The 26,260-nt window shown below is 48.1% G+C and overlaps 1 protein-coding gene across 2 annotated transcripts; it reads left to right on the forward strand.

Annotated features, from left to right (window-relative positions):
- Positions 1 to 2,833: 2,833 nt before the first annotated feature.
- On the forward strand, positions 2,834 to 24,785 carry Meox1 (mesenchyme homeobox 1). 2 transcript variants are annotated; one of them, XM_027427936.2, is made up of 3 exons: positions 2,834 to 3,296; positions 21,813 to 21,985; positions 23,617 to 24,785. In XM_027427936.2, the coding sequence occupies exons 1-3, from the start codon at positions 2,834 to 2,836 to the stop codon at positions 23,737 to 23,739; spliced, it is 759 nt and encodes a 252-aa protein (XP_027283737.1). In that variant the 3' UTR covers positions 23,740 to 24,785. The 2 variants fall into 2 exon arrangements, with proteins under 2 accessions (XP_027283737.1, XP_027283736.1); XM_027427935.2 differs by lacking the exon at positions 21,813 to 21,985.
- Positions 24,786 to 26,260: the final 1,475 nt, after the last annotated feature.

Below are 26,260 nucleotides of genomic sequence, written 5' to 3' on the forward strand. Positions count from 1 at the left end.
ACACAGATAGACTATGACTTTGAGGCCAGCCTGGGTTACCAAGTGAATTCCGGGTTAGCCTGAGCTAATGAAACCCTTTCTCAAAAACAAAATACCGGTCAGGGAGAAGGGCTCAGTGTGTAAAGTGGGTGCTACACATGTATTGAGGACCCAAGTTTGGGTCCTCAGCACTCATGGAAAATCTGGGCCCTGAGGCGCACCAGTGCAGCCTTGAAAACACAGCCTTGGCATGGGGGCAGAGACGGGTCAATCTTAAGGAATTTCTGACCACCAGCCTGGCCAAATAAATAGTAAACTCCAGGTTCAGTGAGAAACCTTGTCTCAAGAAAGAAAAAAGAAGATGAAGGAGGAGGAGGAAGAGGAGGAGGAGAAGGAAGAGGAGGAGGAGGAGGAGGCAGGCCCATCTCTGAGTTTGAGGCCAGCCTGGTCTACAGAGTGAGTTCCAGAATAGCCAAGGTTACAAGGTGAGACCCTCTCTCAAAAATGAATTTTAAAGAAAGGTATAGAGCAATCAAAAGAGACACCTGGACTCTACATGCACATGCAAAGACACACACACACACACACACACACACACACACACACACACACACACACACACACACACACACACACACACACACACACACACACACGGCTTACAAATAAGTTGATTTAGGAAAGCAAAATTCCCAGGCAGGTCAACAGGTTCAGCCAGTGCAGGCTGCCTGGCTCCTGAAGCCCTTCCCTACAATTCACAATGCGGCCTGCTACAAGTTCCTTGGTCTCTCCGTGCTTCATTCCCAGAAATGTCAGATGGTTAGAACAGGGCTTGCTGCTGAGGGAGCTGCTGCAGATGGGGGCTTGGGGGGGGGCACTGCACTGTGGGTATGGGGTTAAATCAGCTGGTGAGGCCCAGAGAGGTGAGGTATGCTGTCCCAGGAACTTAACCGGGGACTTAAATTCACCTGGTACCTGCTGCTCCTGTCTGGGAGTCCTAGTGTCTAAGACCATCGAACAGAGTTCACACCACATGGTGTTTCTGCATTGCAGCACCTTGCTGCTCTGAGCCAGTGGAAATCTCTAAGAAAATAATGTCAAATCTCTAGAGATTGAGAAGCTGGCCAGGTGTTCCCATAGTGTAGACCAGCAGTTCTCAATCTATGGGTCTTGACCCCTTTGGGGGTCAAATGACCATTTCACAGGGGTCACCTGAGACCATCAGAAAACACAAATGTTTACATTATGATTCATAACTGTAGCAAAATTACAGTTCTGAAGTAGCAACAAAAAATAATTTTATGGTTGGGAGTCATCACATGAGGAACTGGATTAAAGGCTGGCAGCATGAAGAAGGCTGAGAAGCACTGGCGTAGATTGACAAGCAAGATGAAATGGCACCTGGGCTGGCCACCCTCTCATGTACCACATACACAAGCCAGAAAGAACCTTGGGAACTCCTTTGGGATGAACTCTCAGGGAATTGAGTCTCTGGGTTCCTGTCTCCATGCCCAGGTTTCCAAAGATGCCTCCAGGGATTGAGAAAGGGAAGCAGGTGGAAGAGGCTGGGCGTGGGGACAGACAACGGGTGGGAACAACCCCTAGAAACTTCAAGGACTGAAGAGCCTCTCTCTGCTTTGGAGACAAATCAGTTGGAAGCTCTCTAGTGGAGTGTGGCGAACGGGCATGGAAGTTAGAGGTTAAAGGTGGCTTCAAAGAGACAGGTGCTTTTTCTCTCCTTGTTTCTGAGAAGTGAGAAAGGCACTTTGCACTTTAGACAGGCAAAGTTTTTTCTTTTCTTCTTTCTTTCTTTCTCTCTCTCTTTTTACTTTCTTTCTTTCTTTCTTTCTTTTTTTTTTTTTTTTTTTGGTTCTGAAGTATATCTTTCTTTATACCCCAGACCACACCAGTGGGTTGCCAAAACTCATCAAAAAAAAAAAAAGAGGAAAAATTACTTTTAACTCCCCTCCCTCTTCTGTTCCTGCAGGGAGAGGTAGGAAACCCTTAAATCAACGCACTCACCAAGCTTGCCTTTTGCACCCACTTGCCCCTTCCCTCCCCAGAATTTGGCATTTGGTGGATTCTGGATCCCTCTGAAGGCTTTTTCTAAATCCAAGACTTGGAGAATTTTGTTAACAAGGCAATAAAAATAACTATTGTGTTATGGAAGGCACTCAAAGAGCGTGTGTGTGTGTGTGTGTGTGTGTGTGTGTGTGTGTGTGTGTGTGTGTGTGTGTGTGTGTGTGCTATGCATGCACCCACTCTCTCCTTAAAAAAAATAAAACAATGTTTCTTTAAAAGTCTATGTCTGCAAATGCCATTAGAAGTGGGTATAGGGTTTCTGATGACAATGTTGCCTGCTCGGTTTTGGTTGGAGGGGACCGTGTGTGAGTGGGTTGACCCCTCCCTCTCCTCTCTCACATTTCACTCCAGAAATTTGTCACTCTCTCACCACCGCAGGATTTAAAAGTGTGTCTGGGCAACCGGGTCCAGCCCTCCGCAGGCATTCCACTCAGGGTCCCCGGGAAGAGAGCTTGTCAGTGTGGGTGGGTCAGAGATAGGACAGTCAAAATGTTTAGCGCCATAGGCACCAAATACATGCACAAGGGACCCCGATAGTCAGCGTGTGTCAGGGAAAGAAAGACAGGTGTGGGCATGCACGTGTGTGTTGCTGCCCACGTGTTTGTAGACTTGGAGGCAAAATTTTGTTTTGGTTCCTAGAGTAAATTTTCCATTCAACATTTTCCTCTACTATTTAGTTGGGCTTTTGTTTTGTTTTTAATTACAAAACTCTGAATAGAAAAAGTGCAGTGCAAATACCTTTGAACGGACTGAGGCGAGCAGCAGACAGCAGATGGATCCCGTGGCCAACAGCTGCGTGAGGAACCCCCACCCCCCAGCCCCGCTCTGGGGCTGCCTCCGAAACCCCCACTCGGAAAGCAGCAGCACTTCAGGGCTGTCCCATTATCCACCAACCCCGTTTTCCTTCCACCAAAAGTCAGATTTCCCAGCGACAGCAGCATACCCCGACTTCTCTGCTTCCTGCCTGGCAGCCACTCCACACAGCCTGCCCCGGGCCGAGCGCATCTTCAATGAGCAACATCCTGCCTTCCCACAGACCCCTGACTGGCACTTCCCCATCTCTGAAGCTGGGCAAAGGCTCAACCCAGGCCCAGCTGGGAGCGCCAGAGAGATGGGGGCCGGCAGCCCAGGCCTGGTGGAGGGCACGGGAGGATCCGGTGAGGACTACATGGTACTTCGGAGCACTGCCAGTGAGCCGGAGAAGAAATCATCTAGAAGGAAAAAAGAACGGTCAGGTAGGTGGTGGGAAGGACTTACCATTCCTTGACTGTGTCACCCTGGGCAAGTTGTTTGCCCTCTCAGAGCCCGGGGGCCCTTACTGTAAACTTCAGAAAGTTTTGTCTAACTTACTGAAGTGTAGGAGAAGGCTTATACTGTAGGAGTTCTAGAATTCTCTGGTGATGGTTTTTTTTTTTTTTTCCTCCAGCATTTCTGGGTCTCTGCAAAGAATGTGTGTGAGAAAATGGCATTATGGGGTGAGGGAGGTTTTGGAGGATACATGAGATGGAGCTAGGCTGCCTCAGACTCACCACCACCACACTCTAGTAGCCTCCAAATGGTCCCAGAGTCATAGCTGAAGTTTATCATTCAGCCAGGACTGAGGCTTGGGGGTCAGGACTGAGGCTGGGTCTGGGTGTCCACCGAGAGAGACCCAGGTCCCTATATCAGGAGCCCAGAGGCAGAGGAGCAGGTCTGTGTCGGGGATGGGAGAGATGAGGGGGAGAGTGTGTGTGGTTTGGAGCAAACTGCCCAGAGGTATCACCACACAGAGGTGGTGCCTGTACTTAGCAGACAGCTCACCTTGACAAGGTCTGGTGGGGCCTCAAGGAAGTCTGTGCAGCAAGGAGTTCTCTTTGGGGACCACATCAGACTTGGGAAAATCAGAGAGGCAGATGGATGGAGGCAAGTGTCAAGTCCAGCCATGTCAGGGAGTATGAAAAAGATGGCCCCAGAGGTCAGAGATAAAGCATTTCTTTCCTCCCTGGGTTCTCATATTCCCATAGAGCCCACCCACCCCCTAGTCACCTTTTGTCTGGTCCCCTGCCTTCTCTCCGACCTTGCCCAAAAAGCGAACTGCCCCTGCCCCCCAACACTCCTGATGGGTATTGCCCAGTGACCTGACGGCATAAAGAAACACTCTGTGCCCAATCAGATTGGGGAGGCACAAAGGAGAACTTGCTGGGTTTCCCTTCGTCAGCCCCTTGACCTAGTGGACATATCCGGAGTGTCCACTGTTTGCCAGAGCACTAGATCCTAGAAAAGACATCTTGTCTTTGGAAAACTCAGGCTGAGAGGAAGAGGAGGGTGTGCTCTGAGGTGAAGGGGGGGGGCATGGAGTGAAGAAAGGAAATTCCAAGCGGTGGGAACTACGTTCAGCAGTTTTTTTGTTTTTGTTTTTGTTTTTTGTTTTTGTTTTGAGTCCCACAAGTTTGCAAAATGGGGACTTCAGGTTTTGTTGGCATCTCCATTCCACACTGTGAAAAGGGAGACAGCGTTTGAAGGAACACAGTGTCACAAGACCATAATCCCAGGACTCAACAGACTGAGGCAGAAAGATCTTGAAGTCCAGGTCAACCTGGACCTTTCTGTTTTGGAGGTGAAAGTCTCTCGTCTGGGAAATCAGACAAACCAGATTTGGTCCTCTAAGAAGTGAAACGAGCTCCAAACTGCACACCTTCAGAAAAGTCCCCACCCAGCTCTCACATGGTATCTGATCCCGAGGTTTGAAGATCCTTCTAGATGTACTGACAGTGGGTGGGGATGATCACCGTGCATCCTCGTGGCTAAGGGAAGGGACCCTTTAGAGCCCCAGTGGTTAATTAAACCTAGCAGGTGGGATCAACCATTCTAACTCAGCTGAGCGAATCATTCGGATGATACCGGTCCCACCTGGGGCTACAGGTCTCTCCTTGGCAGTGCCTGTTACTCTTGCTCCTCCAGTTCTGTTGGCATCTTGCAGCATCTAGCCACTTTCCAGTAGACTGAGGGCCAAGGGTGTGGGGAAAGGAGCTGGGAGATTTCCGGGCTCAAGCGAAGTCTCCGAAAAACCCAATGGACCATCTTCCCTTCTGGCAGGTAGCCAATAGCAGGGCTTTAGAGAGTGAGCATGTGCGTGGCTCATCAGAAAGTCAGCCTCTGACTTAGAAAGATTGTCATTCAAGGATACGATAGACTCTGATGACACCCTATGGAAGGTCTCACCAACCAGGGGGAGCAGAAAGGATATGTGATAGGTAGGGTTCTAGTTGAGGGGGGGTGTTAGGTGAGGAGGGGAGGGGGAGGGAACTGGGATTGTCATGCAAAACAATCTTGTTTCTAATTCAAATAAAAAAAATCTGCAAAAAAGAAAAGAAAAAGAAAGATTGTCACTCATGGGGGCCCTGGGTCCTCTCACTTGGGCGTCTTCCAGATCAGCAGTGGAAACAGGCAGCAGGAGTGAGGCGGGGTGGGCTGACTTTCCCTCCATCCTATGTGGCTGGTCAGTGGGGAGATCTTTACTACCCAGGTGCTTGTGTGTCTGCTGCTGGAATTTAACTGCAGAGGAAGGAGGAGGCAGGAGGGTCAGCTTCCTAAGGGCCTCACGGGCGGGGGTGGGGGTGGGGGTTTGTCACAGGCAAGGCTCACAACTGACTAAAGAACCTGGAAATTTCAAAAGAGACAAACCCACAGAAAAGCCCCCAGTTACCCCAGGATCTGACGTCATCTCAGATCCTTTAATTAATGCTTTTTGTTGTTTGTCATAGATTACTGTTCCGGGCCTGGGAACCCAACCTAGAGCCTGGTGCATGTCTGGCCAGGGTTCTACCTACGAGCCACATCCCCAGATATTTAATTTTGATTCTCGTTTGTTTTGTTTTGTTTATTTGAGACTGGGTCTCAGGTAGGTCAGGTTGGCCTCAGACTCACTACGTACCAAGGCTAGCCTTGAACTTCTTGATGTCTCTACTTCCCAATGTAGTCAAGTATTGCTTATATTGATTGCTGGGGTTTGGGGTGCCAGTCCAGGGAAGTTGACCAGCCTGGACCACTGTGCTTCATTGTCAGGTAGCTGGAAGGATAGGGTCATTGCAACTTCGGGAAAGCTGTTACCTTCTTGCAGTCTCTTCTTCCGGATCTGAGAAATGGGACTGTAACAATGTTACTTAACACCTAGAGCAGCTGGGAAGGTTAAGTGCAGCGATCTAAACAATTGACATTGCTTCTGGGGCATAATGAAAGCCCCATGGCAGCTGTGGCTGGTATCAAGTCCATATTTCCTGAACTTAAGCCTTTAGAACAGTGGTTCTCAGCCTGTGGGTTTCGACTCCATTGGGGTGTCAACAATTCTTTTCTTAGCAGTCACCTAAGACCACCAGAAAACACAAACATTTACATTACAATTCTTAATAGTAGCAAAATTACAGTTACGAAGTTAGCAATGAAAATAATTTTAGGGTTGGGGGTCACCACAACAGGAGGAACTGTATTAAAGGGTTTCAGCATTAGGAAGGTTGAGAACAACTGCTTAAGGATACAGGATGAGAGCTGGGGGTGGAGCTCAGCCGGTAGAGTACAGGAGCATGCCTGAAGGTTTGATCCCCAATACCTTCATAAATAAGATGTCATAGTGAATGCCTGGTATCCCAACACCTAGGAGGTGGAGGCAGGAGATTCCTGGGTCGGTGGGATATATGAACTTCTTGCAATCTTTTTGTTCTAAACTCCAGTAGTGATCAATTAGTGCTTCAATCAGAGCTGTGGAGGTAGGGGTAAGGTTGGGTGTTAAATTGTGTCTCACACTGGCTGGCCCAGGAGGCTCCAGCCACAGACTATGCTCCCATGTCTATCACCAGAGCCCCCCCCCCCCTCACCTTGCTCCCCTTGGAAGCAGAGGCTAACTCTGTAAAAGACAAGAAAGCCCCTCCTCCACCCTACGAGGTCTCTGGAGACCCGCAGTGCAATCTTATCTTACTTACCCCCAGCCCTGGCCTGGGTTGCTAAAGTCCTCTACTGGCAGGGACAGCTGTGAAGCCACTGTGCTGTTTTCCCCTAAACTGTCAGGATACTACTGTAATCGTCTTTAATTTATGGGAATGAGAGATTTCTTGGTGGCTTCCTGACAGGGTTCAAGGGAAGGTTGCGTGTGACCAGCGCGGCTGCCTCTCTGCCTGGGAGCAGCACTAGGCGCCCTGAGTCCGAAGGCCACCATCTTCAGTTGGCCACGCAGCGCCTTTGTCAGCCTCAGCTTCCTTCAGCGCCTGGTCCTGCGGGTCCTGGGACCTGGTCCTGCCTGGAACTCTATCCTCTAAGGGCGTCTCTCCAACCTTCATTATTCTCTCTCTCTCTCTCTCTCTCTCTCTCTCTCTCTCTCTCTCTCTCTCTCTCTCTCCCACTCTCTCTCTCCTCTCTGCTCCCTCCTCTCTCACTTTCCTCAGTCTTGTCTCTCCCTTACTCCCTCCATTCCTACCGAGTCACACCTTGTGCTGGCCTCACCACACACCCTGCCTTTTCCTCTTTCCTCCCTGACTTGGCCCCTTTGCCCTGGTGTTTCCTGTCCCCCAGTCTACATATTTTAATATCCAGCTCAAAAGTGAGCCTTTCTGATCATATTTTCTCTCTGTTTAAAACCTGTGGCTATAACTGTACACAGCATCATGTCAGTGACTATGATACCAAAAAGTATCATAGTTAGAAAGCTTCAACTTTGCCACATGGTAACCACACCTGAAATCCCAGCAAGCTGGGATAGGAGGATGGCAAAGTTGAGGCTAGCCTGAGCTACACAGAACTGTTTCAAAACAAATAGGGAAGCTTTAGATTGTAATGTGGTTCTAGAACCTGAGCCAGTTTCCTGGCTGTTGCTTGCAGCTTTGTAAAGGGACTTGACTGAGATTTCTTAACGCGGACGATGTTTTGGAAGTCTTTTTTAATTCTTGTGGTCCAAAACACACAACAGAAAATTTGGCATCTCTACGATTTTGAAATGACCTTGTATAGCAACCAACCACAGATGGATTCTTATTTCCAGAATCATTTCTTCTTGCAAAATGGAGCTTCTCTTTGGATTAGATTCCCCCAAACTCCTGGCGGCTACTTGACTCCCAGTAAGAGTTTGGGAGTTATAGGTACCTCATACATGGACTCACGAAACAGTTGTCTTTTTTGTTACTGTCTTATTCCACTCTGAGGCTAGGACTCATATGGGGTCCATACTTGCTGAACTGGTCAGTCCTCAAGGTTTCATTGACATTGTAGCACATGCCCAGAGTTTCTTCCTTTTAAGAACGAGTAGTGTTCCGTTGTGTGTTCTTGCCACATCGCCCTTATCTGTTCGCCTGTTGGTAGACTTTTAGGCTGCTCCCATCACTAGGCAATTATGAATAATGCCTCAGGAAACGTGTACATGTATCTCTTTGACCCTGTATTTTCACTATTTTTTGTTTTTCATTTCAGATGCACACTCACAAGTAGAACTGTTGGGAGATATGGTTTTTCTATATTTATTATTAAAAAAAATCTGTGTGCATGTGTGTGTGAGTGCACATATGCGCATGTACCTGTATGTTAGGTAGCCAGAAGGGGCGGTCAGTTCCCTCAGACCTAGAGGTCCAGGCATTTGCAAGATTCTCGGCTTGTTATCTGGCTGCTGGGGTCCAGACTTCAGTCCTCATGGCTGCTCAGCAAGTACTGCTGAGCCATTTCTCCAGGCCTGTGTTTAATTTTCTGAGGACCTTCAGACTTTTTGTCCTAGCAAGTGTGCCATTTTGTAGTCCCCTCAATAGTGCATCTCGAGAGTTCTAGTCTCTTCACATCTTAGACAACACTTTTTGCTTTCTGGTTTTGTTTGATTGCAACCCTCCTTCCCTATGCATGGGGTGGTGGTGGGGTAGGGGTGGGGGCACAGGTGTGTCACAGAATGGATGCGGGAGCTGGAGGACAACTTGCTGGAGTCAGGTCTCCTTGACCATGTAGGTCCAGAGGATGGAACTCAGGTCCTCAGGCTTGGCAACAAGTGCCACCACCCCCTGAGCCATCTCCCTTACCGTGTTTTATAGGTGGACTTTTCTGTCCCACCAGCCAGCTCTCAAATAACCATACAGAAACTTATTATTAATTATAAGTGCTCGGCCAATAGCTTAGGCTTGTTACTACCTAGCCTCTTGAATTAATCCATTTTTATTCCTTTACTTGCTATATCCCATGGCTCGTGGCTTGTCACCTCATTTTGTACATGTCCTGTTTCCCCTGCATCTGCCTGGCCACTTCACCCTTCTTATTCCCATCGCTCTCTCAGTCTGGCTCTCATGCCTGACCTCTTCCTGCCTAGCTATTGGCCAATTGTCTTTTTATTAAACCAATGCGAGCAGCACATCTTCACAGTGTTCAAGGATTATTCCACAGCACCGGGGTTTTTGTTATTGTTGTTGTTGTTGTTATTGTTTGTTTTGTTTTTGCTTTTGTTGCCTGTGTTTTGGGGATCTATCAAAAAAGACATGGCCAAATCCAAAGTCATAAAGATTTGGCCCTCACCTTCCCCCAGGGAGTTTTATATTTGTAGGAGTTGCATTTGGGTCTTAACCCATCTTATTCATTTTTATTTGATGTGGGGTAAGGCCTCAGCACCATTTTTTTCTCTCACTGCAGTCATTTTTTTAATTATTATTTTTATATCCTGACTACAGTTTCCTCCCCTTCTTCTCCTTTCAGTCCCTCCCCCTCCTACCTCCCCTCTGTCGCCCGTATCGACTCCTCCTCCATTTCTCTCCAGAAAAGGGCAGGCCTCCCATGGATATCAAACATGGCATATCAAAGTTGCAGTAAGATTAGACACCTCCCCTTGTATTAAGGCTAGATGAGGCAACCCAGCAAGAATAAAGGGTCCCAAAAGCAGGCAAAAGGGTCAGCCCTGCTCCTGCTATTAGGAGTCACAAGAAGACCAAGTTACACAACTGTAACATATATACAGAGTGCTTAGGTCAGTCCCACGCAGGCTCCCTGCTTGTCAGTTCAGTCTCTGTGAGCCCCTATGAGACCAGATTAGTTGATTATGTGGGTTTTCTTGTGATGTCCTTGATCCCTTTGGCGTCTATAATCTTTCCTCTCCCTCTTCCACAGGATTCCCCAAGCTCCACCTAATGTTTGGCTGTGGGTCTGCATCTGTTTCTGTCAGGTGCTGGATGAAGTTTCTCTGATGACAATTGGGCTAGGCACCAATCTATGAGTATAGCAGAATATCATTAGGAATCATTTCATTGACTTTTTCTTTGTTTTACCAGTCCTATTTGGTTCTATCCTGGGCCTCTGGACTTCTGGGTCCTGGCCCAGAAATATCAGGGGTGGCTCCCTCTCATGGCATGGGTCTCAAGCTGGACCAGTCATTGGTTGAACACTAGCACAATTCCTGCCCTACCTTTACCCCAGCACATCTTGTAGGCAGGACAAATTGTAGGTCGAAGGTTCTGTGTCTAGTCTGCTTCCCGATCTTTCCACTGGAAGTCTTGTCTGGTTATAGGAGATGGCTGGTTCAGGCTGCATATCCCCCGTCGCTAGGGGTCTTAGCTAGGGTCACTCTGGTAGATTCCTGGAAGTTTCCATTGCACTAGGTTTCTAACTCTTTCTTAAGATGCCTCCCAATTCCAGTCATCTCTTCTAGTACTCTCTCCCCCCATCCTCCCCTCACCTGGTCCCTCGTGTTCCCATCCCCACCTTACCCTATCATCCACTTGAGATGTCTATTCTATATTGCCCTTCCCAGGGAGATTCATGTGTCCCGATTGAGCTCTCTTTGTTACCTAGTACCTAAGGGTCTGTGGATTATAGCATAGTTACCCTTTACTTTATAGCTAATATTCACTTATGAGTGAGTGCATACCATGTTTTTTTTCTCTGGGTCTGAGTTACCTCACTTGGGATGATTTCTTTTTCTAGTTCCATCCATTTGACTGAAAGTTTCATAACATTTGTTTTAGTAGTTGAGTAATCTTCTATTGTGTGAATGTACTATATTTTCTTTATTCGTTCTTCAGTTAAGGGGCATTTAGGTTGTTTCCAGTCTCTGGTTACTATGAATAAAGCCGCATGAACATAACTGAACATGTGTCCTTGTGGTAGGATGGAGCATCCTTTGGGTATATGCCCAGGAGTGGCATAGCTGGGACTTGAGGTACATCAATTCCCAATTCTGAGATTCTGCCATATTGGTTTCCACAGTGGGTGTACAGTTTGCACTTCCGCCAGCAGGGGAGGAAGTTCCCTTTGCTTCACGTCCTTGTCGGCATGAGGTGTCACTTGTGGTTTTTACCTCAGTCACTCTGTAAGATGGAATCTCAAATTCATTTTGTTTTGCACTTCCCTGGCAGATAAGGATGTTGAACATTTCTGTAAGTGTTTCTCAGACATTGGAGATTGTTCTGTTGAGAATTCTGTTTATATCTGTACCCCATTTTTAATTGGATTATTTGGTTTGTTGATGTCTCGTTTCTTGGATTCTTTATGTATTTTTGAAATTAGCCCTCTGTCAAATGTGGGCTTGGTGAAGATCTTTTTCCAATCTGTAGGCTGCCCGTTTGTCCTAATGACAGTGTCCTTTGCCTTACAGAAGCTTTTCAGTTTTATGAGGTCCATTTATTGATTGTTGATCTTAGTGCCTGTGTTATCAGTGTTCTGTTCAGGAAGTTGTTCCTGTACCAATGTGTTCAAGGCTATTCCCCACTTTCTCTTCTATCAGGTTCAGGATATCTGGATGTATGTTAAGGTCTTTGATCTACTTGTACTTGAGTTTTGTACATGTTGATAGATATGGATCTATTTGCATTCTTCTACATGCCAAAATCCAGTTACACCAGCACCATTTGTTGAAGATGTTTTCTTTTTTTCCACTGTATAATTTTGTCTTCTTTGTCAAAAAAAATAGGTATCCATAGGTATATGGATTTATGTCTTTGGTTCCATTGCATTGATCAACCTGTCTGTTTTATGCCAATACCATGCAGTTTGTTTGTTTTTTTTTTCTATAGCTCTGTAGTAGAGCTTGAAGTCTGGGATGGTGATACCTCTGGAAGTTTTTTTATTGTGCAGGATTGTTTTAGCTATCCTTTCTCAGCCCATCTATTATTTGTTGTTTGTTTGTTTGGTTGGTTGGTTGGTTTTTCAAAACAGGGCTTCTCTGTGTAGCCTTGGCTGTCCTGGAACTCGCCCTGTAGACCAGTCTGGCTTCGAACTCACAGAGATCTGGCTTCCTCTAGCTCCTGAGTGCTAGGACTAAAGGTGTGCAATTTGTCATTTGCATATAGGAAGGCTACTGATGTTTTTGAGTTATTCTTGTATTCAGCCACGTCACTAAATGTGTTTATCAGCTGTAGGAGTTCCCTGGTAGAATTTTTGGGGATCACTTACGTAGACTATCATATCATCTGCAAATAAAGATACTTTGACTTCTTCCTTTCCAATCTGCAGCCTCTTGATTTTCATTTGTCTTGTTGCTCTAGCTAGAACATCAAATACTATATTGAATGGATACGGAGAGAGTGGACAGCCTTGTCTTGTTTCTGACTTTAGTGGAATTTCAGCACCATTTGTGTGTGTGTGAGCATGTGTGAGCTCGAGAGTGTATATAGTTTCCCCCTTACCATTTGTTGCAGAGCTGTTATTACTTCCCATTGCTTAGCCTTGGCCACCTACTGAGGATTAACTTCCAGCCTCCCTTCTCTATCCCACTCTGCTGTCTTAATTTCAGTTGAGCCTCATAGCTTTATAATATGTTCTGAAATTAGAAGGCCCAAGGCCCCCAGTTCTCTTTCCTTCTGAAGATTATCTTGGCAATTTGGAGTCCTTTGACATTCCATTTTCATAAGAATTTAAGATTTGGGGGCTGGAGAGGTGGCTCAGAGGTTAGGAGCACTGACTGCTCTTTCAGAGGACACAGGTTCAATTCCCAGCACCCACCTGGCAGCTCACAACTGTCTGTAACTCCACTTCCAGGAGATCTGACACATTCACACCAATACACATAAAAATAAAGTTAAATAAACTATTTAGGGCCATGTTAAAAAATGAACTTAAGATTTGTTTATGGTTCCAAATGTCATTGGGATTTTGACAGGCTTTATATTGAATTTGCTATGGTGCTCTGCAGAGTGTAGACATTTTAACAATATTGTCTTCTAGTCTGTGAACACAATGTCTTTCTGTTTATTCATGTTTAATTTCTTCCAGCAACATCTCATGGCTTTTGGGATATAGTTCCTTGGTCTCTTTAGTTCAACTTATTCCTAAGTACTTTTGATGATATTACTTTAACTTCCTTTTGGGGTTGTTCATACATTTAGACACAGTGACCTCACTATTCTCTTTTACAACCTTGATGAATTTATCAACTCTAAGTTCTTGCTGCTTGTGGGACCCTTAACATTTCCCACCATGCAAGGCTGTGGCATCTGTGAAGATAATTTTACCTTGCTTGTTTTTTTAAAAACATTTTTTTAAATTTTTACTTTTTTGTGTATGGGTATTTTGTCTGCATGTATATCTGTGCACCATGTGTGTGCAGTGTGTGTGTAGGCCAGAAGAGGGCGTCAGAGTCCCTGGATCTGGAGTTACAGTTAGTTGTGAGCCACCACGTGGGTGCTGGGAACTGAAAACAGGACCTCTGCAAAAGCAAAAAGTGCTTTTCATGGCTGTGTCATCTCTCCAGCCCCTTGTTTCATTTTACATTTCTTTTCTGGCCTGATGTCTTTGTCTGAGACTTCCAGTGCTATCTTACTGGATGTGGCACGGATGGGTGTCTTTACCCTGCTCCTTATCTTGGAGGGGAAGCTTGAGTGTTTTCACTGAGTATGATACTAGTGGCGAACTTTTCATCATGTAGGGACTTTATTGGGCTGAGGTCATTTCCTTCCATTATGAGCATCCAAGAATTCTCTCTCTCTCTCTCTCTCTCTCTCTCTCTCTCTCTCTCTCTCTCTCTCTCTCTCTTTAAGATAGGGTCTCATTCGGTAGCCCTGACTAGCCTAGAACTCAGAGATTCCCCTGCCTCTGCCTCCCAAGTGCTGGAATTAAAGGTGTGTGCCACCACTCCCAGCAAGAATTTTTTCTTGACCTCCCTCGTTTCACTCTTGGACTGTGCCATATTCCTAGCTCCATGGTGTCATCATGTCATCAACCCCAGTTGGCCTTGCATCCAGAGTCACTTACAGACGCCTGTGACTCTACATCTTCCCTCAAATGGAACGATCCAGAGGGCCAGAAGGAGGTCAGATTCCACTGTTAGGCCTTCCTGGTGACAACGTTTGCACACAGGAGGCGCTCTCTTAATGCCTACTTAACTGCAGCCTAGCATTCCTTCCTTCCTTCATTCAGTCATTTACTCTTTATTGTCTTGCCCTCTCTCTGAGAGCATGCCGTGCTGCCTGGCATGAAGGAGTCCATCCTGTGTCTGAAATGTGTCAGGACTCTGGGAGTCTCGCCTATGAGGGTGTTTTCCAAAGCAACAAACTTCAATCCTAAAACCGACCCAGAGTCAAGGTGCATAAATATGTGAGCTGGGCTGACTGAAGGACCCTCCATGGGGCTGAGGGTCAGATGAGCCAAAGCACCCTTCTCTCTTCACAGTCTCTCCCTCGGGCAGGCTGCATCCTGGGTGACTGTGTACAGTGACCTGAGCTGGGTCAGAGCCATTGCCATCTGCTCTCAGCCAGGCCCACTCGGTTCTTGGGTTCACTGGTGATCTGTCACTGCAGTGAACTGTGCTGAGCAGGAAGAGTTTTGCGGGATGTGTAGCTTTTGCTGCTCCTCTTAATCCATCTCAGACCCAGAACCCCCAGCAAGGAGAAACCTTAGGGCCCTGCATGGCCAGTGTGGGAGGAGAGAGCAACTCTATACTTTGCCAGTGTCCCTCGGGGTGTCCCTTGCTTCTTAGTTACAGTTACTGCCCTGTTCTTACTCTGAAAAACAGACCAGGATCCAGACAGTGCCCTCCCTCACCCCCTGTCTGAACTCAGAGACCTGAGCACAAAATCCTGCACCTGACCCTGACCAGGCACAGCTGCAAAGTTCTAGAAAGAGTAGGTTCCTGCTGAGGCAGTAGATCCTGCTGACCATCTAAGATGGGAAGGTCTAAAGAACCCTTAGGCCATGAAAAGGCCAGCCAAAGGGCGGCCTTAGGGCTGTCCACCATCGTGGCAGGGTAGAACTCAGAGGCTGCTTGCTTACTGGCCTGTCACTCTGGCTTGGAAAAACCAGGGACACCTGGATGCAGGGAGGAGGGACTGATTTAGAAGCAGCTCTTATGTTCCTTGCTGGCGCTGGAGGCAGCCCCTTACCCTACCTAGTTCCCTCTTTACCCTCACACTGGTCCTCCCTACCCATTTCTCTGCCTCTGGCCTGGACACACCCCATCCTTGACTGTTTTGTGGTATTTTCCTGTTTTCTTTGCTCTCAAGTGTAAAGGAACTGTGTGGGCAGTGGCCCTGGGTCCTGAAGCCCACACTTCCTTTGGTGACAGCAAATGATGACATCTGAAACTTAAAAACACAAAGCCCAGCACTGCCTGTGCCTTTCCAGTTCATCTCAAAAGCTGTTCCCCAGGCTGTGGATGTAGCTTAGTGACAAAATGTTCACCTGGTTTGTGAGGACCTGGGCCTGTTCTCTAGAAATATGCTCAAGGTGGTGGGGTGGGGAAGATACATACGCACAACGCACGCACGCACGCACGTACGCAGTACACACACACACACACACACACACACACACACACACACACACACACACACGCGCGCGAGTGATGATGCTCCCACCTCCATTGCCATCACCGCCCCCTGCTGCACCCATCCTTCAGCTCACTGCACTTTGGGCTCTTCTATAATCTCCACAGCCCCTCACAGCCTACCTGGTCCTCCTCTCTCCATCCCAGCAGGGACTCTCAGTGAAGACTACCCTGGCACCAGACATTCGGTCCCAGAAGGATCTGATGCTCCCTCCCTGCTGTAAATTCCCTGGCCCCACCACCTGGTTTCATGTCTTTTCACGCACCTTCAGGGTTATGGTGGGGCCTAGACATTGGGATGGTGTAGCACTTGGTGAAAAAGCCAAGCTGAGCTCAGGAAGACAGGCAGGTCCCAGATGTGAACATGTAGCTGGCCTCTCACTGTCTCTACCTGCTTTGGGGGACTTTCTATTCTCCTTCTGCAGCTAAAGGTATCAGACCCGAGGGGTGTGGCCAATTATCTGCTTTGAGACAGCCCAGGGAACCACAGACTCCTCTTCCAGAGGGCTTGCCCAGGTATCACCCCAAATAGATCTTTCCTTTCTCCTCCCTGGGGAGTCCCACTGAGGCACACCTAGACCCTGACCCAGACATTGTCCCCAGAACACTTTGAAGTACACAGCCTCTCTGCTCATCTTTCCCTGAGATAATGTGACAAATGACTGTCGCCTTAAACTGACCCCTGAGACAAGCCATGTGGTTTTGGGGCCTTAATCTCTTTATCTGTTCAATGGGCTCATGTATATCTTTCCTGCCTCACAGAATAACTAACAGGAGAGGCTGGGGTGTGGCTCAGTGGAAAAGCACTTGCCTGATACATATGAGCTCTGTGTTCTGTCCATAGCACTACAAAAGAAAAAAAAAATAACATTACCAGTGAGAGACTATAACAAGAAGCAGACTGACCTCTATGTAAATGACTTCCTATCAAGGAGACCTGAGTTCTGGGCCCCATGCTACCACTAACTTGCTGTGTGTCCATAGGCAGACCCCTTTAAGTCCCTCTGCTCATCTGTAAAATCAGCAAATGGCATAAGATCATCCCCAAGTCCCCTTTTCTTCCTGCTCCACCATTCTGTGATCCAGGTGTCCATTTGAAAGCCCAAAAGAAGTTTCTGTCTGGGAGAAAGAAATCCTTTATTCACGGAGAAATGCTATTTGAATATAGAGCATAATGCGTTCTGCCTGACCTGTTAGAAATTGTGCAAAATGGTGCTGTAGAGTTGGGAGCAGAGGCGTGTTCCCCTGAGTCTGTCTACCCTCTCGGTCACCCTGATAAGGCCGTCTGCTGGCTTCAGGAAACACTGCCAGGTCTGACAGCTACTTCTGAAATGATCTCCCCAGGCTGATGTAAAAGCCCGTGGTGGGAGCCGCAATCACACATACATCCTGTTTGCATTTCTTTGGGCACTACTGAGTCTCCCCTGTGGTTCTGCTTGATCTGAGAGCTGTGCAATTGGTGGGGTGGGGGCAGCTCCTCACTACCACAGAGGAAGCTGGCAGTGTGCTCACCTCCTCCCTCCACCGTCCTGAACAGTGGATAGTTACTCTGTTACAGTGCCTGAGTCCCATGGAAGGCTCTAGCAATAGCAGCTGATAGTGGCCACAGCTGCTGACCTATGGAAAAGAAGTGGAGATGGGAAAAGGGGGCTCCAAAGACAGATGTTTGAAAGTCACCCTTAGCTTCTGCCTGTATTTCCCATTCTTGGGAAGCTGAGGTGGAAGGTTCAACATAAATACAAGGACAGTTTGAGATACATAGTGAGCTCTGGGACAGCCCATGCCCTGTTTCCCGTCTTGAAAAGGAAGGAAAAGAAGGATGGAGGGAGGGAGGGACCGAGGGACCGAGGGAGGGAGGAGAGGTAGGCAGGTATGCATGAATGCATTCTTTGTACACAGATCTGGGGATGTGGTACCCCCTGATCACCTTCTCTAGGCCTATGAAATCGTCTTGCAAGCATCATGTCCAACAGGATGTCTCCTGCCAATTCTTTCAGACAGGCTCAACTGTGTGCCAAGCATCATCTAGCTGGATAACTTGTCACCAGTCTCATTTTGCTTTCTGAGAAGCCTTATGCTCATGATGGATGTAGCTATTCTCTTTTTTTTTTTTTTTTTGAAATGAGGAAACTGAGGCTTGAAGAACTGCAAGGAGTCTCATCTGAGGTCAGGATGCTCCTCCCTCCCCTGGGCCAGGAGCAGAAGCTCTGCATGCAGAAGAGAAACTCCCTGGGGTATTCTGATCTTTGGGCTGAGGGCCATGGAAAGATGAGAATGTGGTTTGGGACAAAACAATGAGCAAAACACCAGCTGTGACTCAAGGGGGCAAAAACGACAGGCTAAACAAGAGTGTCTAAGGCTGGAAGGGCCTCCAGTTCCTCCAGGCCAGTGAGGAAAAGGAAAGGAATTAGGGGAAGCGAGCTCATGACTTGGGCAAGCACGCTGACATCAGTTCTTCATTAGAATGAGGATCCCATCTAATCCTATTATTTTATATTCAGAGAGACAGATCCAGAAAGGGGAAGGCAGGAGACTCTCAACAGAGATACACTGTCTAGGGGCTAGAGATGGATTAGGGGCTATGAGCAGAGGACCAGAGCTCGTTTCCTAGCATCTACATGGAGGCTTGCACCCTCCTGTAACTGCAGTTCCAAGGAATAATGTCCTCTTCGGGCCTCCGTGGGCATCAGGTACACACGGTACACAAACATACATGCAAGCAAAACACCCACGTATACAACATTAAAAAAAAAGAATGCTGTACTCTATGACCAGGATGCATAAGTTCCTTGAATGCAGTACTGTGCACATGAACTGTGTGTGAATCTGAGCCTGCCAACTGTACCTCAGGCTGGGAGAGTCAGGGGAGGTCTCACACATCTTGTCATGCTAAAATGTTGCAGGCTTTTTCATACTGTTGCAACACAAATTCCCACGCTCTTGCTCCTACTTCTGGCCATCTTATTATCTGTGATAATGAAAAGAGTTTGTCCTGCTCTGGGAAATTGATCAGGGACACAAGCGTCCTCATTGTGGGAGGAATGATGCATTGAAATGTCAGAACCCAAATTTGAACAGTGAGATGCAGGAGAGGGCCTGTCTCCATTGCAATCTGTCCACAACAGCTTCAAAGGGGTCCCCTCCCTCTCTCCCAGATCTTCTTTCTAGGAAGGGTTGTGTTCAGGACTTAGGGGCATAGGCATTGTTCCATGAGGTATGGTGCACTCAGAGGCAGGCCTGGGGAAAGGTGGATGTGGATAGAAATAAAAGTAGTGACTTGAGGAACCACAGAAGTGATGACAGGCTATGCTCCGTTTCCAGGCCCTGCCCTGCCTGGGTGTATCCGGCCTGAAGATGGAGACCTGAGGTCAGGGTTGAGAACCTTGGCTTTACTCAGGGGGATCTGGATTCAAATCTCTCTTCTCTCACTTAACCACTGCTAGGTAAGCTCTCAGGCCTCTTCTATGCTTGAAAAGTGGTCACAAGCTAAAAGAGAGCATTGACAGAGAATCTGGGCTAATCCACACAACCATGCCAAGAAACAGGGGTGATCAGAGTAGCCGCTGGCAGTGGGGCTTTGATGGAGATTGAGGGCGTGGGCCCATCTGACTGCAGAGAGCATGCCAGCTGTCAGCCACACATGCTGGCACTGAGAAGGCTGAAGCAAGAGAATCACCATTTTGAGACAAATCTGGGCATCGTGAATTGACCCTGTCTGAGAAAAATAAACAGATGAGAAAAAGTCAACTTTTATTAGTCCCATCCCAGATTTTTTTTCAATAACAGCGTCTCATGGAACTGAAACATTGGAACAATTAATATCTTGATGTTTGCCCTATAACTTAGGTTTTAAGAGCATTCCCACACACATTAGTTTATCCAGGTCTTCCCGAAGACATGGAAACCAAGATTCCTGTGTTGCGTTTTTTGAGAGTATAGCCTTGGCAAGCCAGGCATGGTGCATTGACCCAGCACTTGAGAAGTGGAGGCAGGAAGATGAATTCTTCCACTGCCGTTCAAGCTTGAGGCCAGCCCGAACATGAAATTCTGTCTTTAAAAAGATTAGCTTTGAAAGTAGGTGCTTTATTTTCTCCACTTTCTTGGGAAAAAGATCAGTTGAGATTGAATCCCCATTAAAACTCCCCTGGCCCATCCACTCCCTGCAACTGCGACAAAGAGGGGCTGGGAAAATCCGTGGCCCCGGGACAGGGGTTCCCCAGCTTCCTGGCCTCAACTGGCTGAGATGTACTTGGGGAGGCCTTCGCATCCGCTGCTTCGTGACCGACACTGCCGGGCTTGCCGCCAGGAGGGTTAGTGGCGCTGGCAGTGGCCAAGGCCAGAGGACTCCTAGGGGACCCGCCCCGGGGCTGCACATCCTTCCAGTCCAGACCACGCTGCGGCTGCTCCAGCATCCATGACGGGTCTGGGCCCACCTTTTCTGGCCAGGAGCCAGTGGCTGGCTCACCCCCTCCCTTAGCCTGTGGGGGGACTCCACCGTGGACCCCATTGGGAGGTGAGCGCCCTCCCCCACCCCACTCCTGTGACTTCCAGCCACCCTCCTGGTTTCTCCCCAGCCCAGACAGCCGGATGAGGAGATGACAGCTAAAAAAAAAAACCTAAAGTACAAACAGGTTGCCTGAGAGGGGAAGCAGCCAGGATCAGAGTTACAAATGGGATCTCAGGGTTCAAGTGGGGTCCCCAGCCATCTCCACAAGTTGGCTTCGAAGCTGAGGGTGTAGTGCTTTCCCTTGCCTGACTCATCGGGCCTGCATCCTTTCCTGCAGGTGCTCAAAGTCTCTGAGGACTAAGGACCTCAGCTAGGTGTGTACCAATGTAATTAGATAGAGCACAGCTCGCATAAAACATATTTCCTGACCCAGGGTCTCCAAGACTAAAAAGAGGTATGGAAGAGAAAGCCCGATGTCTTATGTCCCCCTGCCCAGGCAGGAAGGGTTCCTGTGGCAGTTGACTGTCCAGTCTTGTTAGTTGTTAGTTAATTCTACAGATGTGTTCGTCCCCTGCCTATGGCCTCTGTCACTACAGCTGTCAACGGAGAGGCACAGCCAGCAGCCAGTTCTTGAAATAGGAAGGCCTTTTCATTCTAGATGCAGTCTGTCCATCTGCACCAGACTTCACAGTCTGTGAACTGTGAACAAAACTATCTCATACTGGGACAGTGTATGAATCAAATCGCCTGGGTCCTCCCCCACTTAGCAATTAGGTGAATTCATTCTTGTGTTTGGTCTGTAAAACATGATCAATACTGAAACCACTCAGTTGGATTAGTGTGGAGAGGATGAAGCAAATGCAGGTAGGGACACTGTTTCCTGGCCCTGTCATGGGTCAGGACTGAACCCCTATGTCTAACAGAAGCCCAAGAGTTCCAGAAGGTTCTCCAGACTTGCCCTTCTGGAGCAGACTCCAGTGTGTATGACCAGCTTCCCTGTCCCGTTGACACTGCTGGGGCCCAGGGAATATTCCAGCAATCTGGTCTTAAAGCAGTGGTGTATAACCTTGACCCTGCACCGGAATGATCAGGAGGGCTTGTCAAAACAGGTTGCTGTGGGGTTGGGGTGGGCGATGCTTCAGCTTTTAGCACTAACTGGGTACAGAGACTTCAGTCAAGCCCAGTTTCATGTGCCTTGGAGAAATCTTGTGGGTGTGTTAGGGGGAGGGGGTTCTGAATGCACCTGAGACTGGGACTAAAAATATTTCTTGAGCATCTTAAGAATGACAGAGGCTGGGGCTGGAGAGATGGCTCAGAGGTTAAGAGCACTGACTGCTCTTCCAGAGGTCCTGGGTTCAATTCTCAGCACCCATATGGCAGCTCACAAACTGTCTGTAACTTGAGTTCACACCAATGCACATAAAATAAAGTTAAATAAATCATAAAAAAAAAGAATGACAGATGCCACAGAATGCTGCCCAGCTATTTAACGGACTAATGGAAGGGAACTGAGTCCCTGGCGGCTCATTCATGTCTCCTCCATTTGGGGCCTTCTCTTCACAGACAACCAGGAGAATGGAGGAAAACCGGAAGGTAGCAGCAAGGCCCGGAAGGAAAGGACCGCCTTCACCAAGGAGCAGTTGCGGGAGCTAGAGGCTGAGTTCGCCCACCATAACTACCTGACCAGGCTGCGTAGATACGAGATCGCAGTCAACCTGGACCTTTCAGAGCGGCAGGTGGGGTCCCTGGCTTGTCAGAGCTTCTCTGCTGTCCATTCATCTCCCGTTACATGGCCCCTGCCTGAACACCGTTCCTTTCCTCTACCCAGCCAGTGGTTCTCAACCACTACTGTGCCTGACAATCAACCATCTCAGGGAGAATTATCAGAGTTCTACTCATGGAGGTGACTGTAATTGGTCTGGGATGGAACTTAGGCAGCCCAGGTTTTCAAAGGCCTCCCAGGTAACTCTCATGTGACCAAGGATTAGAACAGCTGAGATCTGATTTCCCCCAAACTTGAACCAGCATTTGCCTCCGATTCACCTAGGCAACTGTTCAAATGGAGATTCTGAAAACCAAGTGTTGTGGCACCTACCTGTAAACCCCAGCACTTGGGAGGTAGAGACAGGAGGATTGTGAGCTCAAGGCTACCCTGGGCACAGGGCACTGAGTCCAGCCTAAGGAACTATCTTCAAGGAAATCAAAAGATGTGCTGGGACCGGACGTTGGTGGCGCACACCTTTAATCCCAGCACTCGGGAGGCAGAGGCAGGCAGATCTCTGTGAGTTCGAGGCTAGCCTGGTCTCCAGAGATAGTGCCAGGATAGGCTTCAAAGCCACACAAAGAAACCCTGTCTCGAAAAACCAAAAAAAAAAAAAAAAAAAAAGATGGGGCTGGGGATGTAGCTCACGGGTAGAGTGTTTGCCTAGCATGCAGGAAGCCCTGGGTTTAATCCCCACATCACAAACAGGGCATGGTATCATGTCTGTAATGCCAGCACACTGGGGAGGCTGAAGTTAGAGGACCATACGTTCAAGGCCATCTTTAGCTGCATAATGAATTCAAGGCCAGCCTGAGCTACATGAGATCCAATTTAAAAAAAAAAAAAAGGGTAAAAATCTAGATTCCAGGGAACAAATTTGCAGTAATAATGAGTAGAACTGAGAATCTGCATCTGAATTAGTTCCCAGATATACAGCTGGGTCCTGGGACACTGAGGACAAGTTCACTGGCCCTTGGCTTGGGCATTTCCTTGAAGCATCACACCTGCTTTTGTGTGTCATGACACAGGTAATAACAGCATTTAATGGCAGTCTCCAGTTGCTAACATGCTCTGCAAGGGTGTTGGGTTTTGAATCAGAAGGCTTAGATTCAAATCCTGCCTCTGCCAGCCACATCCTGGCCCCTGTGACCTCTGGGTTTCCATCTCTGCAATGGGATCATAATGCTAACATCATGTGATAACGAAGGTCAGATCTTTTTTAAGAAATGTGTTAATCAGAGCTATAGAAACGAAAAGGTGATTTGTCAGTGTGGAAGGATGAGGCCGATAGTTCTGTTCTTAGTCCTTTGGGGAATAGAGGCTGGGAGATTGGGGGCCTGTGGTCAAGGAGCTGGCAGGACACATAAAAGGAGGGGCAAAGCAGAGCAATTTTCAGAGACTCCCCCGCTCTGCCTGACATCTGGAGACGCGGGAATGCCACATCTGGGCAGATCTGTGTGTTCTCTCTTCCCTCTCCCTCCCTGGATCCATGGCAGGTGGAGAGCAACAGGTGAGGACTCCAGATCTTGGACCTACTTGAGCTACAGCATGGAGAGGGGTCACCCTGGTCCTGGAGTGACCCTACTCCTTTCTTTCTTCCCTCAGGTCAAAGTGTGGTTCCAGAACCGGAGAATGAAGTGGAAGCGTGTGAAGGGGGGTCAGCCTGTGTCCCCTCATGAGCAGGACCCAGAGGATGGGGACTCTGCAGCTTCTCCAACTTCAGAGTGAGGTGCTCCAAAAACCAAAACGCAAGAGAGACTGAACCCCCCTCCTCCTCCCTCCACCCAGCCCCACCATCGCCTCTTCTGGACCAATCCAGAGAAGCCTCCCAGCATGTGGGACCCTTGAATTCCCCAGAGGTTGTAACCCCTTCCCCAGGACTTCAGCTTCCCACAGTCTCTTGAGCTCCACTGTGCCTGCTGGTCTGGGGAAATCTAGGCACAGCATTTGGGACACACTTTTTCTGGGTCTCTTGGCTGCTACCCACACCCCCTGCCATCCTCCTCCTACATCAAGGTCTCCTCTGGGTCTGGCCCCCATCTGGCCTGTGCAGAATTCCTTCCTTGGTACCAGCTGGTGACTTGTGAAAGAAAAACCCTCTCCAGATGTTCACACCATTGAGCTGAAGGCTAGAAAGTGGCGCCTGTATCTAAGGATGCAGAGGATAACACAAGAGCTGATGGATGGGCATGACCTAGACATGTGGACCTCAGGGAGAGAAAGTCCTAAGGCTGCAGTCCCCTGTGCTCTCCAAGGACTCTGAGTACAAACGAGGGCAGGAAAGCAGTCCCTCTGCCTCCATGGGATGCCTCTTGGCCTATCCTGGGTGTTCCCAAAGGCTGTTTTGTGAGAAGTCCCAGGTTCACACACATGCACAGCTCAGACCTCAGACCCAGCTTCTAAGGGTGCTGCTGCAAGGGTTGGTGGGCAAAGAGCCTTGGGCAACAGCAGCCTTGGAAGAGACTCCTATGTGCCTCAGCATGAGATGCTGGGTCTCCCAGTCCCAGCTTATGTTGCAGGAGGTCAGCAAGTATTTTAATTTCTTGCATATAGATTTGATCATGAATGTTGAAAAATAACCCCCAGTCCCCCCCCAATACAAAGCTGTGGAAAATGATTGTCAACCGGGATGGCAGGTTAGAGCGTGTATCATTTTTCCTCTCAAGTATACTTCATGTTTTTTTCTTTTTCTTTCTAAGATTACATCAAGCTAATTGTGCAAGGTCGATTCACGTTGTAAGAAAATCCTCAGAGAAATAAATCAACAAAAAATGCAAGGTTTCCAGACTTTTTATTTATAGAATTTGGAGCCATGGATCTCATGTGTAATCCTGATTCCCATGTAATGATGACCCAGACAGTGTCTAGGAGGAAAGAGAGAAGTCACTTAGACCAAAACTCCTCCCACAGGTTCTTCAAAAAGTGGGTGCCAGGCTGGAGAGATGGCTCAGGGACTAGGAGCGCTTGCTGCTCTTTCAAAGGACAGAGTTCAGTTCCCAGCACAGACATCAGGCTCAGGTAGTGCACAGCTGCCTTAACGCCAGCACCAGGGGATCTGATGTCCTCTTGCACACCAACATGCATCCATTCTCCCCCTCCCCCTCCCCCTCTCCCTCCCCTCCCCCTCTCCAGCTCAAGCTATTCTACTTGGTGATTTTCCAGACAGTGAGAGACTTTGTTGGAGGAGAAAAAAAGTGGGGCTGGAGAGATGGCTCAGTGGTTAAGAACACTGGCTGCTCTTCCAGAGGACCCAGATTTGATTTCCAACACCCACATATGGCTCACAGCCATCTGTAACTCCAGTTCTGCGGATCCAACACCTCCTCTGGCCTCCTTGAGTTGTCACACAGTGCACACACATACATGCAGGCAAATACCCACACACATAAAATAGAAATTAAAAAGAAATTTAAGTGGATAGTGCCCAGGAAATGACACCTGAGGTTATCCTCTTGTTTCCACATGTGTGTGCACCTACACACAGGTTCACATACATACACCTGCACACACACAGAGAAGAATTAGAAATTATAGCAAAATAGGCTGGTGATACAGTTCAGTGAATGAAAGCCCTTGCCACCAAGTCTGACAATCTAAATTTGGTCTCCAAGACCCACATGGCAAGAGGGAGCTGACTCCTGCAAGTTGTCCTCTGACCCCCCACATGCTCACTATGGTACATGCACGTGTGTGTGTGCGCGCGAGCGTGCACACACACACACACACACACACACACACACACACACACACACGAATAAATAAATGCAATTGTGTAAAAGTGACCCAACTACTTTTCAATTGGAGGGCAATGCCCAATGTTGGCCAACAGCATTCATTTCTGAAACAGAAGAAATAATCAATCATTGTGAGAGTTGTAATTCCTCAAAAACCCTCACAGTGACTAAGTCTATGGAGTCTGACAGTGAAATCAAGGTTTGCATACACATCACACAAATGCTCTCCAGGTTCTTTTGCACACTCCCTGTGCCCATCTCCTTCTCCATCCTTTGATTGATCAATGCAGGATGAACTGTAGCTGGGGCCAACTGCTCTTCATGTTGGTAAAACCACCCACTGAGTATGGCGGCATTTACCTGTAATCCCAGCACTTGGGAGGCTGAGGCAGGAGGATCAGGAGTTCAAGGCCAGCCTCGGTTACATCAAGAGTTTAAGGCCAGCTGGGCTACTTGAGAACCTGCCTCAGAGAAGAGAGAGAGAGAGAGAAAGAGAGAGAGAGAGAGAGAGAGAG

This window comes from Cricetulus griseus, chromosome 7 (genome assembly GCF_003668045.3).
Source record: "Cricetulus griseus strain 17A/GY chromosome 7, alternate assembly CriGri-PICRH-1.0, whole genome shotgun sequence".
NCBI lineage: Eukaryota > Metazoa > Chordata > Mammalia > Rodentia > Cricetidae > Cricetulus > Cricetulus griseus.